Source organism: Hippichthys cyanospilos, chromosome 6, assembly GCF_059441005.1.
Source record: "Hippichthys cyanospilos isolate Australia breed blue-spotted pipefish chromosome 6, RoL_Hcya_1.0, whole genome shotgun sequence".
NCBI classification, from domain to species: Eukaryota; Metazoa; Chordata; class Actinopteri; order Syngnathiformes; family Syngnathidae; genus Hippichthys; species Hippichthys cyanospilos.
The window spans coordinates 18,901,061-18,918,667 of record NC_142374.1 but is presented as its reverse complement, the minus strand read 5'-3'; the positions used below and the strand labels follow the sequence as shown (position 1 = coordinate 18,918,667).

Here is a 17,607-nt window from a genome sequence, read left to right as displayed (position 1 = left end):
CCGGCTGAACTTATGGTGAAAGGCTGATGACGCCCAGGATTGATCATCAGTCACTTATAGACTCAAGAAAACATTGAACCTGGGACTCACTTTGTGTATGTGTGTGTGTATGTTTGTCGTCCAAGACCCTTCTTACGAGGTGTGTGCTCCTTACCGTTTAACGTGTCTAATTTTTTCATACCATGTTATTATGAGCATTTTAACATTCAACAGTTTAAAGATTTTCTTTGCCACTAAACACTTTTTGGATGTACTGTATAGTAAACACCACTGTATAGTAAGCCATTACATAGAAAAAGTTGTATTGTTACCAAATATATGGCATTTTTGCAAAAAGAATGCCAGAAAGTAATGTTGTTCTCTTTATAAGAAAATAAGTTCCTTTTCAACACAAAAGTTAGCAATCTTAAAATCGAATGGCACATTTTTTTTCTTTTTTTCCACCAGGAAACAAAAGTTGCATTTATGTAATCAAGTATTAGTATTAGTAGTAGTAGATTTACGTTGGTTTGACTGAAAAACACAATTATTGTACTCTAACAATATTACAATTTGAATATCAAAAAAATATTTATTTTAATTATTCAGTTACCATTCATCACCTCACTTTTATCAATTATAACCTATTTTTTGTAGACTCTAATCCATAACTAGGTCATTTACTGTCCGTGTACATTGTTGCGTTAAAAACACTTTTTTTTTTTTTTAAGGATAGGGAAGAAGGCATTTTAGCGTTTGTTTTGAAGCCACAAAGACGTTCTTCTGCCGCCATCTCGTGTCTTTCCTCTGGAATTACAGATTTATTGCGTTCACTTCCGGGGGGAGGAAACCGACTCAACTGGAATACTAACAAACAACACCGAGCTGGAAACTGTACATGTGAAGTCCTTAACGCGTCGTGTTTGGCGTTTTAAAGGCTGCTTAGAACCAAAGAAGAAGAAGCGAAGCTAGCCACACAGCCGTGCGTTTCCGGTAAGTCTGGTCATGTGACCACTTGCCACGCTTTGAAATGTATGTAACGTTGAGTACGAGAAGTTATTGGTGACTTGCGCACCGACTGATGTTTGATGATGCTTAGATCAGATATTACTTGACATTACCTTGCTTGCCCTTCGAATGCAGTTTTTTGTTTGTCACGTATACTTTTTTTTTCGGAAGAAAAACAATTGCGTATTAGCCCATTGATCAATGTTTAGAAGCGTGATTTAACTGCTGCGTTAATTTTTGATTTTTTTCTCTCCATACAGATCAAACTCCGAGCTTTGATTTAGACAACAGACTAATTTAATTGAAAAAAAAACAATTGTAGTTCTTGATATGACGTTTTTTTCCCCCAAATAATCATTCACTAATATACGTATACCTCTTAAACTTGAACAATTGTCACAATGTAACAATAAAATATTTTAAATTGCTTGTGAAATACTCGAATAAAATTGTTATAAGCACAATAATAATAGAATGTTATTATTTATAAGTAGTTTATTCCAAAATGGAAGACTTAACTGCACATGTAAATCAGAAACATGATTGGTTTGAAGATTGTTGGGGAAAATGAATAAGGTATATACAAATGAAAAAGCCCAATTTAATTTGGATCCAAGACAAAGTTCTGGCCACTCCTTGTTTACTTTGTTGTTCATGTTTCATTGTTCTGCCCCTCTTTTATTTATTTATTTATTGTCTTTTTCTTTCGTTCTGAGATGGGACGGTTTTAGGGAAATATGCTTGTACATTATATGCTTGAATATGACAATATTGAAATTGTCCTTCCTGTAAAGTTTGAAACATCTCAAATAAAGTTTTTTTTTTTTTTTGAAAAGGCGTTTTAAATCATTTACTGGATGTTTTTTTTTCTTTTGTAAAATACAACACATTTTAATTGAATAATCCGTAATAAGGCAATGTTTTGCTCGGTTTTCATTGCTGGGAAATATGGCTAAAAGAATGCAAAAAAATATTCCTGGACACTAAAACTAAGAAAATGAAGAAAGACACGTGACTGTGCTCCTCCCCATGCACTCTCAGCCTTCAGTTCAAGTGAACTTCAGTCGGATTGTTAAATATCAACTTCACTGCTTTCCTGCTGCATTGAACTAAGCATAACAGGCAGCATGAGTCTTACATTGTATAACTTCATGCACAACATCATAACTTTATTAATCTTTTCTCATGTAAATCATTGGTGGTCATTTGTTCACATGCAGAATCAAACAAATGTTCAATTGACGAGTTGCAACACAATCAAACTCCAGACTCGAAGAATCGAGCCCGAGTAGTTAGGCAAAGTAGCTAAATGCATGCAGAGTTATCAAGACTATTTGTTTTATAAATAGTGGCCCCGGGTTTAATCTTAATAAGTAATAATATTAGTATAGTATAGTATAACAATAGTAAGTAATATTAATTCCACAAGGATTATGATTGCGACTCGTCTTTGACTCCAAAAGGACGGCTCAGTCAATAAGCTCTGCAAGCAACCAATCATTTTTCGGTGGAATTTTGCCTACTGTAAAATTTTTAGAATCACGGTAAAACCTGTCATAGGCCCGTGTTTACTTGGATATTAAAACTTGAACGTTTTTGTTTCAAACATTAGTTTTGATTTTGTAATACTACTTCTTTTTCTTAAAAAAATACAACAATCCGGGATTGTGATCCAGTTTTCTTTCTAAGAATTTGACTTTAATCTCATAAATATTTTTCTTGAATAAAATACGATGAACGTGGCTGGAAATGTAACTGAATCTCTTTCACAGATTTCAGACGCTGTGACCTTTAGTTTGAGATCATCATGTCGCGTCGGCGCTGCGTCGTCCAACTGTCGGTTGGTCCGATCAGAGGCCTCGTCGACGAGAAGTTGTCCATCCTTGTGCAGAGTGGGCCTCCTGGAGCTCGGCTCACCCTGCGCGCCTTCCACCGTTGTGAGGACGGACACGGGTGGGATGCCTTTGGTCACTACCTGACGGACGCCGCAGGCTCCATCAATGGTACTTTTGCGCCCCTGGAATACAACAGGAATGGTCTAAAATGTTACGGGAAAATAAGGAACCGTTTTCAGAGCGTAAAGAACTATTACAGGAACATTATGTACCTTTACAGAAACCTATGAGACCTTTATGGTTAAATCGCATGCCCCTTTTTTGGGAGCACGAGGGGTTGGTACGATCTAAGGAATATTACTGGAACGTTATGGGACTGTTACCGCAAATTTATGAGAACATTACAGGGACCGTTACAGCAAAGTAACAAGAACATACTGTCTGTTATCAATTTGAGAACGGTGGGTACCTGATTGGCTCTGGTGGCCTACGGCATGGTCACAGGAATATTAGGTCATTTCTGACCGGGACTTATGGGCATGTTAGGACTCTAGTTCGAGGCTTTTGTGAAATATTACGGTCTTTGCTTTGTAGTGTCCGAGGATCCCAGCCTGGGTGGTACGTACTCCGGGGTTGAGCAGATGGGTCTTTTGTGGAGTATCAGACCAGTTCCAGGCAGCACACCTGGACTCAGGTATGCCACTACCTGCTAGACCCCATCTATAGCCACTCATGCCCAAAGATCACGATAAATTCCTGCATCACTGTAAATATAGAAAATGTGTGGGTTGCATCCATTTCTGTGGGAAGACATGTAGGAAAATGACAAGCAATTAAAAAAAAAACTAATGATGCATTATTTCCAGGATGAGGAAGAAGAATGTGCAGACCCCCATGGAGTTCACCATTTCGGTCTACCAGGACCACCTCACCGACTTCACAGATCAGGTTCCGCTGGCGTCCCAACTTGTGGAGCGCTGGTACATGGCACCTGGCGTTCTCAGGACCCTCATTACAGAACAAGAACTCACGGCAACCCTCTTCATGCCCCCAGGTAAGATCCAAATCCTAATACTGGAAATCATAGTTTAGTATGATGGGACATTTGATTCTTTAATGAACCATTCACTAAAAAGATCTGTTCAAAAGACTGGCGCTTTTGTGTTTTTTTTTTTTTTAGTTTATTTTAAAACAAAGTTTTACTCATAGACTAAACTCTGGGTAAAATAATACTTCGCTCCCCATGTTATATTTTTAATGTTCAGATATACAACATTAAATATTGTGCTAACTATTGTCTTCTTCTAAAATATTTTAAATTGTACGTACAGGTCCCGGACCGTTCCCTGCCATCTTGGACCTTTGGGGTGGCGGAGGTCAGCTGGTTGAGTACCGGGCGGCGCTGCTCGCCTCGCATGGCTTCGCTGCACTGGCTCTGGACTACATGACCCCCAAGATTTCCATTGAGACTGGCAAAATGGTGGACAACACTTACTTTGAAGTAAAGTCTATTCCATGTCCTGATTCTTTTTACTGGTACTGGCTGTGAGTCATGTCCTGGACGTTATCTAAGCCTCATGTTGATAACATGTACTATAATTATTGAGCTAATAACAGCAATTTGTTTGACTAATATTTTAGTCTTAGTTTTGCTTCTGGTTCCAGTCTATGTCTATGTCTAGGTCTTGTTATCCCATAGCACAGGTCTGTTTCAAGTCATGGGTCCACAGTACCATTAGACAAATGTCTTGATCCTGGTTCTATTTATGGTCAACCCACATGGACTTGATCCTGTTCATGATGCTGGTCTTGACCTATCCATGTAGCAATTCCATGTCTTGGTCTTTATTCACATTCCTTGGTATGATTCTGGTCAATATTCTCGACCTAAGCCTCATTGATTTATCTACCGAGCTAACAACAGGGCATAGTTTGACAAATGTCATAGTCCTGCGTCTGGATCTAGTCTCTGCACTGATCCTGTTCCTGGATTTTCTTTTGGTCCTCTTCTCGCTCATCCATGTCAATCCTCTACTTCATATTCTAGTTGTTGGTCCATCTATGACCTGGATCCATATCAAGAACCCACAGTTTTCAAAGAAACAGCATAATGAACTGGCTAACAACTCGTCTTCGTCCTGAACCTGATCATGGTCCATCTGTGTCTCAATTCTGGTCCATTCCAATTCTGGTTCATGGACCTAAGTCAAACATCATTAGCATAATATTAGACTTCTTGCTAACAATCAAATAGCAAACCAAATTTTTCTGCTGTTAATACATGGATTCAAGTGGCCATGCAAACAGCCACTGTGACTGAATCCTGCATCGCTGTCGTGTATGCCGTGGTGCAGTAAACCATTGTTTGTGTTGCCATAGTAACCAATGTCATATTCTACGCACACAGAAGGCCTTCAGGTTCCTGCAGCAGCATCCTGGGGTGCTGGCTGAACGTGTGGCCATGTTGGGTCTCTCCTTCGGAGTCAGTGTCACACTCAAGATGGCCGCCTACTCACACGTTGTCAAGGTTGCGTGTGGATGACACACACACACACACACACACACATACTGTACATTTACTTGTATTTGTACTGTGTTGTGTGTGTGTTTCAGCCCAGGTGTGTGGTGTGCATCAGTGGAAGTCACGTGCAGCCGGTGGATGGAACTATAGTGGACATTTTATCTTACTTTGATCAGTAATATTCATCATTGGTACTGCCGCCATTTTGTTGAGAAGACGAGTCCTTCCTCTTAATGTGTTCTTTGTCGTCCAATCAGAAACAAGCACAAGACTCAAGTGAATGGTATGAACCAGGCCATCTTGAGAAACTTGCTGATGCCAATCCCAACTGACCCGGCATTCAAAGTGGACGTGAGTTCTTAGTTCTGGTTTTAGTCCAAGGCATAGTTAATGCCCTGATAGATTCCATGCTTCTGTTCCTGCTCTGGTTCTAATCTATGTCGTGGTCCTGTTCCACAGCCATTCGATGTCCCGGTCCCGTTTCTTTTAGATTTTCATTCTGACTTGCAAAGCAGACCTCATGATGATTCTTTGATATGGAATTATATAATTAATCATTTTCACACAGAAATTGATTCAGATTCAAATCGTACGCCCAAAATTCAGAATCAAATCAAATCCCGATTCCTACCCCTAGCGATTGGATCTTGAGTACAACATTTTGTGTTTTGTCAGATGGGACGTTTGCAGTGCCCTCTGTTGGTGGTGGCAGGCGAAGACGACCAGAACTGGCCCGCTTGCGAGTCTGCTGAAGACGTGAGGATCATAAGTTCAACATGCCTGGTGTCAAAATAATTAGGATGCTTAGTATCATATTAAAACAACTTATTTGCGTTCCAGATGAAAGAGATGATGGAGCGTGCGGGAAACATCCACCTCCTGACTGTTCTAGCTTACCCTAACGCAGGACACTTGCTGGAGCCGCCGTACTCAGCACACACAAGAGCCAGCGCCTTCAGATCTGTAGGGACTCGACAGAAGAGTAAGTTACAGGAACTCTCACAAAGACAGTATTTGACACAAAGTGTAGGCCTTATGTCCTTATATTGGTCTAGTTCTTCGTTTGGGTTCAGGTCATTGGCTTGGTCCTAGTAGTTTATGTTCTTCTTTTATGTGGTTCATGTCATGGTGTTTGGCTAAATTTCATTTCATGTGTCTGTATCCCATACATTGCTGTCTCTCCTGGTCTATCTCCTTGAATATGTCCTATTAATGTCACACCCCAATGTCTTTGTTGAGGTCTTAATCCAGGATCCTAGACTTTTTCTGCTTCCTTTTTGGTGTTCGGATAGCCCCTCTCTCTAAAATCAAAATGGCCTCCTCCATTATTTTGTTATCCACTATGAACCTGGAAGTATTCAGACACCAAACAAGGAAGATATATCTTCAAAAGGAAGGTCTTGCTTAACTGGGTGGGATATACCGTTTTCATGGTGTTGATAGTAGTAAAGTGGTGCTCTGTGTTTGCAGTCACAGCTCTGTGGGGAGGCGAGTGCGCGGCACATTCCGTTGCTCAGGAAGACGCCTGGAAGAAAACGTTGGACTTCCTACGCCAACATTTATACACCTGAAGACATCATATTGGCACCCCCACCGGATGAAGTTTACCTGGGGTTGCCATTCAGTCTATCAGCTGTGTCATTTGTGCATGTTGATCAGGGGCTGTTATTATTTTTCAGCTGTGGGCTTTTGAGATTTTTGGGTGATTAAGAGCGATGCAAACAAATTTTTACTTGACCTTTTTACCATTGTGACACATAGTCGGTTTATACTTAACGATATCACAACCACGCATGAAGTGCCTAGATTTGCCTGATTATCCGCTGCTTTTCTTGTTTAAAATATATAATGAGGCGCGGACTGATGCTTGAGGAGTTTGGAGTGGAACAATATGGACTGGAACGCTAATTTTTTCTTAAATTACAAAATTTACAATTATTTATTGGATCTGGACTAATAGAAAAAGTTATGCGTACAAAAATGCGCACAAAAATGGGCAAAAAAATACCTTTTTAGCTTGTACATATATGTTTTTTTTAATTAAAGCTTCAGAGATCAAGTCTTTGTGCTCACTTACTGTCCAAAAAGTATTGCCACATGATTTCAAGTCGAAAAGAAAAAAAAGAGTTTAAACTTTAAATAAATACAAACATTCAAAAGAATGAAGAGGAACAAGCTAAACTAATAAAAAGATAAATACAAAATCAAAGTCCGATGCAGCTGCGGCTGACGTCCGTCAACTGTGTTAACTCTTGAGTGAAACTGCTGCCTCCTCTTCTTTTGCCATCGTTTCCTTTTGAAATGCGCTCAACACATCCCAAGACTGAGGAATGAATTGGTGAGAGAAGCCCATTTGGGAGAGCCATGACATAAGAATGATGGCTGCCAGAGAAATGAGCACAATCATTGTCCTGAAAGGAAAGTACTGTGTGATGACGCCGTCCTCCTCTCTCCATCCTGGATAAAGCAACACAGGAGGGATGCCTAGTGTTGGTTCTCCGCTCAGCACGCGCAGGAGCAGCGCTATCACATAGCCACTGATGGCGCCGTAGCAATTGGCAGAGTGGAAATGCACCACACAGACCAGCTGTGGAGCCACAATGCAATAGAGTGTGTCGCATGATAGAACCCAAAGGGCAAAGATGCTGCTCTTGTTAAATGCCAGACTGGTTCCAGCCAGGCCTACCAGCAGCAGACTAATCCTGATCACCCATTGTAGTTCCCTTTCTGATGCCTGTGAATTAAAAAAAAAAAAATTAAATCTTTTCGTTGTGTAGCTCAATGCTAAACCACAGGCGCATACACTCTCGCGCACCTGCTTTCTAATGGTTGTCTTGTATATGTTTAGGGTGAACATGGAACCTGAAGACAGCAATGCTGAGTCCATGGAAGACATAACTGCTGCTGCTAAAGCCCCAATGCCTAAAACCGACACCCAATTGGGTGTGATGTAGGATAGAACCAATGGTAGGACATTTCCTGCCTCCCCGCGCTCATAAGGTGGGGGTAGACCGTATTCTGTCTGGTTCCAGTCTTACAGAGAAGCAGAGAAGGAAAATAAATAACGGCGATTGGAACAAAATATATCTAAGTGGCCTAGTTCCCATCCATACTTTGCATTGTGGATTACCTGCAGAAGCAGCTACAATTCCAATGATCACTGAGGGAATTCCCATAAGAAAAGCACAGACTCCAGCTGCAAAACAGGTGGCTTGAGCCCGGGTTGCGGAAGATGCTGCAAGAATCCGCTGGAATAGAGCCTGACAAGCCAGCCCTCCCAAAGCCTACGACACATACGGTACATGCTCAGTTCATCAGGTATTTCATTTATAGTTAATATGATAGATTAAAAAGATTATATACTGTGTATTCCATCCACACATCCATGATCCAGGCACATCTACAAGAATGCATTTAAAAAAAAAAAGACGAGGAGGGTAAAAATGACTATGGATTGTCAAATCAGGTACAGGTTCAAAACGGCACCATGCGTTCATTCCTAAATGCTTGCAAAAGGAATTTATTTGATGGTAAAGTTTACATTAGGGTCCCGTCTGACCACTGAAACCCAAAATTTAAATAAAGGGGAAGGGGAAGCTAGCTCGGTCTAGAAATCAACATGCACCTTTCCTGTGATTGGATTAACTCTACAGAAGTCCCACAATGTCATTTTTCTATGAAATGCCATGAATTTGAACCAGGAGACTTGTTTGCTTTTTTTTTTTTCAAACCCACAATCGCAGAAGGAGGAGAAAAGGTGGACCGGTTTGTCAGTTTCATACAAGCCTAAATATAAAGATTTCTGACAAAGTAAAATGTGATCTGACCAGAACAAAAAAGTCATCTGTCCACTTCCCTGCGTCCTCAAGCTTCACCTCTCCTAACCAGGGGACGTTTGAAAGGTTGAAGTGGTTTGATTGTGAGTGGACACCAGTCACTGCTGGACTCAGAAACATAAATGGAATACAGAGCCACTAAAACAAGAAAGAAACATTTGTTAGCTACAGCAAAAAAGAAAAAAAAATCTAAACAATTGCCGCCTCGGCATTCCCCCAACTTTCAAACCCCTTGGTGTCAATTTTGAGCCGATTTGGGCTATTGATTTAGAAGCATCTAACAAAAATACGTAAATAAAAAAAAAACACTACATACAAACAAAAAAACACAACTAAAAATGACTATAGATTGTCAGAACGTTGTGGTTCAAAACAACACCATGCATTCATCCCTAAATGCTTGCAAATGGAATTGATGTGATAGCACAATGTCAACCGTATGACCATTGACACCCAGGGGTTTAATCCCTTAACCACTGCGCACTTTTCTTGATAGCTCACCAGACTGGCGAACATGAACGACAGTTGAATGACATCAGTGTATGCAACTGCATACAGGCCTCCTAAAAAAGTGTAGCTAATGGAGATAGCTGCGGATATCGGGATTGAGATTGTAGGCGATAAATCAAGGATGATGCTCATTGTCCCCCCTGCAATGAAAATCGCATACAATGTTAAACCAAAGGAGTACATGACTCAAACCCTTCGATTTTACGATTGACCTGTCCTCATAAAGCCTATCATTACAGCATGCATGTTTGACAGTGATTCTTTTTGTGACAGACATTCGTTTTGCCCATAACATCGATTACAAAAAAAGCATTAAAATGCAATTACTAACCCAGAGCAGCAAGGACGCAAGCCACCCACAAAATATCACCGACCAGAGCAGGAAGCAATATTGCTGTGGTAAACAATTGGCCATAGCGATGCTGAAATGGGTCCAATATGGTCACGTACTTCTTGGACCTCATTGGTTTGGCAAAAAAGAGTCCTGCTGGAAAAACAACCAATCAAGAGACACATTGGTGATTTTCACACGTAGTGGGGATATCTCATTGACAAGGCATTTCTTTGTCCCTAAATCTAACCTTAACCATTACAAGATTGCCTAATACTTACCCTGACCTCAACCAAAAACCAATTCAAACCTTTACTTTAAAACAACCTTTTTTAGTGATGTACCCCTTGAGAAATATATTTTCTGCCAAGTACCCCTTAACCAGTGCAAATCATTTTTGGGTTTAAAAAAAAGTCTTAAAACATGCCATCAGTGTTTGATTTATTAAACTTTGGAACCCTTCGAACTTCATTCGCATTGGTCCACAAAAAAAAAAATCAACATAAAGTGTCCTCTTTTTGATCATAGAAGAGATAAATTCCACAAAAAAAAAATCAACATAAAGTGTCCTCTTTTTGATCATAGAAGAGATAAATTCTCAAAAGAAATAATTACGAATAAATATTTGTCCACAGAAAAATATTCAACTTAAAGTGTCCTCTCTTGAGATCCTAGTAGAGCTCTCTTCACAAAAATAAATCATAAACATAAGTTGGGTCAAACCATTCTAGTATGGGGGAGAATCTGAGTTTTAAAAATAAGGAAATTGAATAACCCACTGAAGATAAAATTTGTTTTATGAACTTATATTTTACCGAAACATTTAATTAATTCAGTCATTTTTTAAAAAGATTTTTTTTGTTTGTTTTTTGTTTGTTTTTTGATTGTTTGTTTTATTTAAAATCCCAAGTACCCCCTGGGGTTCCTTAAAGTACCCCCAGGGGTACCGTACCCCCATTTGAGAACCACCACTCTAAAAGAAAGTCTTGACACTCAAAATAGGTATGAAATAAATAGCTCAAGAAACCCAAGATTTGGTCCCCATCTTGTAGCAAAAACCAAAAGTGGGCACACACACACCCACACACACACACACACACACGCACACACACACACACACACACACACACACCATTAATCATTTGTTAACTGGAATTTCCCTTCACAATAAAAGTATGTTTCAAAAGCTTATATTGTGGTGTGTAAAAAGCACAAAGTTATGAAATTATTTTATACTTACCAATAACGAAATTAAAAACATATGCAAGAGGTCCGAAAGCCCAGGCGAGACCTTGAGACGGAGAATAAACAGACTCAGCAGTCCCCAAAATGTAACCTCCGCCAACCCATGTCGCTGAGAGAAAACACAAAGTAGTAACAAATATCAGGAATGAAAATAAACAAACGCCAACATTTATTCGAAATATAAAAAGAAAAAAAAGTCTTACCTGTCATGGTAAAAACACCAATCACAACGTTAATATTGCGTCCCCCAACTATGGTGACTTCGCTCTTTTTTCCAATGCATTTCTTCTCCAGTTGCTTTGACTTCCGTGCGGCCGAGATCCCAGTTAGCAGGATAACCAAATAAAAACTCCCCAAAGCCACAAGTCCAGCCACATGCACTGCCATGTTTGCAAAACAAACAATCCCGACAGACGCAAAAATCGCGAGCTTTACAAGATGCTTGCGACATAAAGATATCAAATCTGGATCATTGAGCAAATGAAATTAGTGTGTGGAAGTGTTCTCTATCTGGGACAGTGAATCCTCTTTGCCAGTAAAGATTTGCCAGATTCTGTAATGTGCAAACAACTAAATATGAGTGTGTGTCATTACCCTTTTGTACCCAAGTTGCATATGGTTATACAGTAGCTTGAAAAGTGCCAAGACTGCAATTTTTCCATGAATGTGTAAAGTTTTTTTGGTTTGGAAAAAAAAAAAAATGACGTAAAACATGTCATCAGATTTATTAAACTTTTAAACTCCTCAAAATTAATTTGTATTGGTCCACAAAAAAAATAATCAGCCTTTTGGATCATAGAAGAGATCTGTTATTGAAAAATAAATGACTAAATTCGTAATAAATCTTTGTCCACAAAAAATAATCTACATAAAGTGTCAGACCTGTTCTCAAAAAGAAATAATTATATATACATATTTGTCCACAGAAAAATATGAAAGATAAAGTGTCCTCTTTTGGGATTACAATAGAGATATGTTCACAAAAATAAATCATTAATTTAACTATTACTAAATGTTTGTTGACAAATAATCAATGTAAAGTGTTAGATTTGTTCTCAATAAGAAAAAATTATAAACAAATATGTGTCCACAGAAAAATATTCAATTTCAAGTGTCCTCTTTTGGGATTATGGTCGAGACCTGTTTTTATAAAAATAAATCAATAAATTGACTGGTTAGGAGAGGTGGCACATGATAAGTTGGCTCAAACCATTCTAGTGTGTGTGTGTGTGTGTGGGGGGGGGGGGGGGGGGTCTTGATTTTTATACAATAGTGAAATTGATTGCAATAAATTGCCTCGAAATCTTAACTCATTTCCGTCTCCCATAATTGCAACAGTATGTTGCACGATATACGATGTAGAAATGCCCTTAAGCGTATTGAAATGTTGTCCTTTTAATAGCACACACCATGTGTTTTAATTGGACAGCCATGATCTATGTAACCATTAAAGTACAAATAATAATAAATAATAAGAATAAAATTATACCATGATTTGATTGATCTTTTATTGATCGATTTAAGTTTTACAGCCCAAAACAGTTTCAGTAAAATACAGTGACATTGCTTCCGTTCATACCTAATTTTACGTGCTCTCAAATTGTGAACATGGAAAGATTAGAAAAGCAGGATTTCAGCAATCTTCAAACACTTTAAATCAATTTAGTGCAAACAGTTTTTGCATACAGACCTATGATAAAATTGGCAAAAAATGATACAAATGTGCAACACAATTAAGATTTGCGGGTGAACTTCAGGAATAAGCAGAAATATACATTTTCTCATAAGACAATCAAAAAAATGGAATAAAAACACTAAGCTTTTTGGTAGCCTGTATATTAATAATTATCAAGAATATTTTACCGTGCAATATTTTATTTAAGAACAAATTTGAATAATTAAAAATAAAAAAAAAATCCCTCTCAAAAGTCCCTCTCAAATAGTGTGTGTGTGTGTGTGTGTGGGGGGGGGGGGGGGGGGGTAAAGTTGTGCTGTGTGGTGTAATTGCACAAATAACGTACTAGTGACGCTTTCAAAAGTGTCAGTTAATGTCCTTGATGTACTCAAGTATCGATTTAATACTTTACTTTACTTTAAGTATCTGGAAATTAATGCCCTTAATGTACTTCATTATTTTTAATACTTAAGTATCTGGGATTTAATGTCCGGCATCTTAAAAAAAAAAAAAAGTGAAAATACATCCCTGGCATTAAATGAGTTAGTGATTGTGATTTAGAGAAAAAAAAAAAATCACACAATCTTTCATATCTTTTTCTTCAGGTTAAAATATTTAAGATATTGGTGTTATGTTCCAGATCAATTTACATTTATAAATATTTGTTCATTTATTAATTTTTTCACCATCAAATGGTTCAGTCGGTGAAAAATGTTTGCTGTTCCAATAAGAATTTCCTTTTTTTTTAATTTCAGGCACTGATGCATTTTATGCTTTTTTCAGATTCAGAATAAGATGGAACCTGTAAGAACCCATCCATCCATTATCTATAACCGCTTGGTTATAGATAATGGTTGCCAGCCAGTTAGGGCACACGGAGACAATCAATCATCCACGAACCCACTCGCACTTAAGGACAATTTAGTATATCCAATACACCGGAGAGAATGCACATGGGCGGGGGGGGGGGGGTCGTTTTAGCAATACAAAGAGGTTTTGACTGATACTGTGATCTTACAGCGCCGTATTGAGGACACACCTCTTTCCTTCATCAGAAATCACTGTTGCGTTCTCCTCCTCTTCCTCACTTTTCTTTTTGAACACATCCAGCACGTCCCATGACTGAGGAATGACATGGTGAGCGAAGCCCAACCGCACCAGCCAGGACACAAAAACGATAGCCGCCAGAGAAATGAATGCAATCAGAGTGCGGAATGGAAAGTACTGCACGATGAGGCCGTCGTCCTCCCTCCAGCCCGGGTAGAGCAGCACAGGAGGGATGCTCAGCGCCGGCTCGCCGCTCAGCAAGCGTAGCAGCAAAGCTATCGCGTAGCCGCTGACGGCGCCGTAGGAGTTAGCAAATTGGAGGTGCACTACACAGAAAAGTTGGGGGGTCACGATGCAGTAGAGGAGGTCAGTACAGAGCAGCCAGAGAGCAAGGATGCTGTTCTTGTTGAAGGCCAGACCGGTTCCAGCCAGGCCCACCAGCAACACACACACTCTAATCACCCACTGCAACTCCCTGTTTGACGCCTACGGGGAAACAAACATCCTGAATTTGTGAAGGTCATCACTGAAGCGACGCAACCCTCCACACGAACACACACCTTTTTTCTCAAAATGGTCTTGTAAACGTTTTGTGTGAACATGGACGCTGATGACAGCAATGCCGAATCCATGGACGACATAACCGCCGCCGCAATGGAGCCGATGCCTAACACTGACACCCAACGAGGCGTGATGTAGAACAAAGCCAGCGGCAGGACATTCTTTGCATCTCCACGCTCATAAGGTGGCGGGAGACCATATTCTGTTTGGTTCCAGTCTTCGAAAGGAAATATAGAATGACAAAAGTTAAGTCAATAAATTTACACTTGATTCACCACGAATATGAATGATAAGACTTCACCGTTCATTTGAGTACAGATACAATTTTTTGGCCCCAATATTGATCCTTGGAGGACACCATATGTTATATCCAAGCATTTTGTCTCATTTTCTCGCAGCTTTATACATTTTGTACAGATTGGTGCCCAGTACCGTACACCACACAAAGAAAACCGATAATTTATATGCACCAGTGCATGTACCTGCAGAGGCAGCTGTCACTCCAATGATCATTGATGGGATTCCCATAGTAAAAGAAAAAACAGCAGCAGCAAAGCAGGTTATTTGAGCCTTTAGTGAGGAAGCTGCTGCAAGGGTCCTCTGGTGAAAAGCCTGACATGTAAGTCCTCCTAAAGCCTACGATGTACAATAAACATCAATCACATCAGTTACACATCCGCAAAGACAAGATGGGCCAAATTATGAGAAGCGTTTGGAACGATGCGGATTTCGTTATGACAACGGATTGATGAATAGTCAAGATGCATGTTAAAGTAAAATATCTGACCAAAATGAGAAAGTCATCTGTCCATTTTCCCGCATCTTCAAGCTTCACCTCTCCTATCCAAGAGTGGCCGTTGGATTGGTTGAAATAAGTTGTTTGTGAAAAGTCTCTGACGGCGGGACTCAGAAACATGAAGGGAACACAGAGCCACTAAAACAAACAAACACCAGAGTTAAGTGGCAATCGTATGCGTTTAGGTGTGTGCTTTTGGTTGTGTTTTACTGCCACCTAGCGGCGGAGTTAAAAGAGATCCACCCAGTACCAATAAATTTGTGCGTTTCAAAATTCGTCAACGCACTCAGATTGATGACTACTTTATGAGCTCTGCACAGAAGATCTCTCCAAAGAATCGATCGATTCACGAAATGAAGGTGAAGCAAATCTAAGAATATTTAGACTCGTGTGGATGTTGAGTCCATTTGTCTTTTATTTGTTGCTTTGTAAGGGCAGCGCGGCGCGTATTTAACTGCTTTGCACGGAGGAAATTCAAGTTAAGTAAAAACAACATTGCCGATCTCCGATGGCTTACCAGACTGACAAAAATGAATGACAATTGGACGACATCGGTGTAGGCAACCGCGTACAGGCCTCCTAAAACAGTGTAACACACAGAGACTGTCGCTGAGATCAGGAGGGAAATTGGAGATGGTAGGTCAAGGATGATGCTCATTGTTGCGCCTGGAAATAAAAGAAAAATGACGTGAAAAAATGGAACAAACAATAACAATACAAGTTTGATTCACTGACAAAGGCAAATACTGACCTAGACCAGCAAGAATGCAGGCCACCCATATAACGTCACTGACTAAAGCAATAAGGAATATTGCTGTCGTGAACGATTGGCCGTAACGATGGTGAAATGGGTCCAACATGGTCACGTAGCATTTCGATCTCATTGGTTTTGCAAATAAAAGTCCTCCTTGAAGGACAAAAGGAAACAATGTAATGGCCCAGAGATATGGATCCACATCGACCCTCAGCCATCGTGAATCTCTTCAGGGTGATCGAAGGATTTTACTTCCACTGAGCAGTAACACAAACAAGCTAGTTGCTAATGCTAACCTGGACACGGGTGTAGCGGTTCATTTTTTTGTTGCTGAAGCGATCGGCAAGCTATTTTGCACAAGTGTGGCAACTGCTCACTTCGGGTTGAAAGTTGCAGTGCTCATCTGTGCATTGCTCGTTACAGAAAGAATTGTTATCAATTGATCATGGACGGCGGACAAATGGGTTTGGTCCAATTTATCTTTTTTAATACTTTGACACAAAATCATCTTTTAGGCCGAATTGAGCCCGCAGGTTGTACGTTTTACATCCCTGATTTAGAGCGTCCAATATACCTATGCATTTTTGGAGAGTAGGAGGAAACTGGAGTACCCATAGAAAACCCACACAGGCATGGGGAGAACAGGTAAAGAGGCTAACCAATTTATTTATTTGTTTATTTATTCATTCACTCAACCCCCCCCCCCCCCCACAATATCTCATATTCTAATAAATATTCAAAATGCAGCTATATATATATGCAAACAGGTGAATGTGCAGTATATAATAATAGATAAGAGATACTCACCTAAAACAAAATTCACAATATATGCTAAAGGTCCTGTAGCCCATACCAGACCTTGATCTGGTGAGTAAATAGCCTCAGCAGTCCCCATAATATAACCGCCGCCAACCCATGTTGCTTCAAGGAAACCAAATGGGAAGGAACAGTCAGTATTAAAATGAAAACGACATTTGGCAAAAAAACATGAAGAAAAACAAGTCACACCTGTCATTGTAAACACACCAACCACAACATTAATATTCCGGCCGCCGACGATTGCGATTTCGCTCTTTCTCCCAGTGCATTTCTTCTCCAATTTCTTTGACTTTCGCGCCGCCAATATCCCGGTGAGCAGGATAACAAGGTAAAAAGCAGCCACGGCCACAAGCCCGGCCACGTGCACTGCCATGCTTGCAATCAATGACACTGCCAAGATTCTCTGTAACATTTCAAAGATGATTATAGAGTGATTGTAGGATTTAGAAAAAGTCCAGAACCAAGACTATATAAATACCATGTGATCTTTGTTGCATTCATGTATAGCTGTTCTCTAAAAGTAATGAAATATTTTAAAATTTATTTAATTTGTATTTTATTTTGTAGTGAATTTCTTTCAAGCGCCAACACAACAGTAACATGGCTGATGTGTGTTTACTAGTGGCAAGTGCCCCCTGGTGGGGGAAATAAATAGCCGTTCAAACTCAAAATCAACACTTCAATACCGTC

The 17,607-nt window shown here is 39.7% G+C and overlaps 3 protein-coding genes across 4 annotated transcripts; 1 reads left to right on the top strand and 2 right to left on the bottom strand.

Annotated features, from left to right (window-relative positions):
- The first annotated feature begins 824 nt into the window (after window positions 1-824).
- On the top strand, window positions 825-7,403 carry LOC148422609 (peroxisomal succinyl-coenzyme A thioesterase-like). Its single transcript, XM_088417816.1, has 11 exons — window positions 825-972; window positions 2,760-2,990; window positions 3,417-3,516; window positions 3,689-3,876; window positions 4,154-4,323; window positions 5,230-5,349; window positions 5,436-5,518; window positions 5,601-5,694; window positions 6,019-6,099; window positions 6,184-6,325; window positions 6,814-7,403. The coding sequence occupies exons 2-11, from the start codon at window positions 2,795-2,797 to the stop codon at window positions 6,912-6,914; spliced, it is 1,275 nt and encodes a 424-aa protein (XP_088273942.1). The 5' UTR covers window positions 825-972; window positions 2,760-2,794; the 3' UTR covers window positions 6,915-7,403.
- Window positions 7,404-7,451: 48 nt separating this feature from the next.
- On the bottom strand, window positions 7,452-11,652 carry LOC148422608 (high-affinity choline transporter 1-like). 2 transcript variants are annotated; one of them, XM_088417814.1, is made up of 8 exons: window positions 11,469-11,652; window positions 11,261-11,374; window positions 10,021-10,176; window positions 9,681-9,829; window positions 9,171-9,317; window positions 8,474-8,627; window positions 8,159-8,376; window positions 7,452-8,077 (listed from the first exon to the last, which is right to left on the bottom strand). In XM_088417814.1, exons 1-8 carry the CDS (start codon window positions 11,650-11,652, stop codon window positions 7,589-7,591), a joined length of 1,611 nt encoding a protein of 536 aa, XP_088273940.1. In that variant the 3' UTR covers window positions 7,452-7,588. The 2 variants fall into 2 exon arrangements, with proteins under 2 accessions (XP_088273940.1, XP_088273941.1); XM_088417815.1 differs by having other exon boundaries at window positions 10,021-10,173; window positions 11,469-11,541.
- Window positions 11,653-13,903: 2,251 nt separating this feature from the next.
- Window positions 13,904-17,290, bottom strand: LOC148422607 (high affinity choline transporter 1-like). The gene is made up of 8 exons (XM_088417159.1): window positions 17,107-17,290; window positions 16,906-17,019; window positions 16,096-16,251; window positions 15,862-16,010; window positions 15,336-15,482; window positions 15,031-15,184; window positions 14,548-14,765; window positions 13,904-14,473 (listed from the first exon to the last, which is right to left on the bottom strand). Exons 1-8 carry the CDS (start codon window positions 17,288-17,290, stop codon window positions 13,955-13,957), a joined length of 1,641 nt encoding a protein of 546 aa, XP_088273285.1. The 3' UTR covers window positions 13,904-13,954.
- Between the last annotated feature and the right edge of the window lie 317 nt (window positions 17,291-17,607).

Bases quoted from the DNA above. Each gene is read 5' to 3' on its own strand.
- LOC148422608 (XM_088417814.1), bottom strand. From the start codon at position 11,652: ATGGCAGTGCATGTGGCTGGACTTGTGGCTTTGGGGAGTTTTTATTTG. The intron at 11,375-11,468 runs GTAAGACTTTTT...GTTTTCTCTCAG, and splicing joins TGGTGTTTTTACCATGACAG to CGACATGGGTTGGCGGAGGT. The intron at 9,318-9,680 runs GTGAGCTATCAA...TTCTTGTTTTAG, and splicing joins CGTTCATGTTCGCCAGTCTG to TGGCTCTGTATTCCATTTAT.
- LOC148422609 (XM_088417816.1), top strand. From the start codon at position 2,795: ATGTCGCGTCGGCGCTGCGTCGTCCAACTGTCGGTTGGTCCGATCAGA. The intron at 3,517-3,688 runs GTATGCCACTAC...CATTATTTCCAG, and splicing joins GGCAGCACACCTGGACTCAG to GATGAGGAAGAAGAATGTGC. The intron at 6,326-6,813 runs GTAAGTTACAGG...CTGTGTTTGCAG, and splicing joins TGTAGGGACTCGACAGAAGA to TCACAGCTCTGTGGGGAGGC.
- LOC148422607 (XM_088417159.1), bottom strand. From the start codon at position 17,290: ATGGCAGTGCACGTGGCCGGGCTTGTGGCCGTGGCTGCTTTTTACCTT. The intron at 17,020-17,106 runs GTGTGACTTGTT...GTTTCCTTGAAG, and splicing joins TGGTGTGTTTACAATGACAG to CAACATGGGTTGGCGGCGGT. The intron at 15,185-15,335 runs GTCAGATATTTT...TGTACATCGTAG, and splicing joins CAGATGACTTTCTCATTTTG to GCTTTAGGAGGACTTACATG.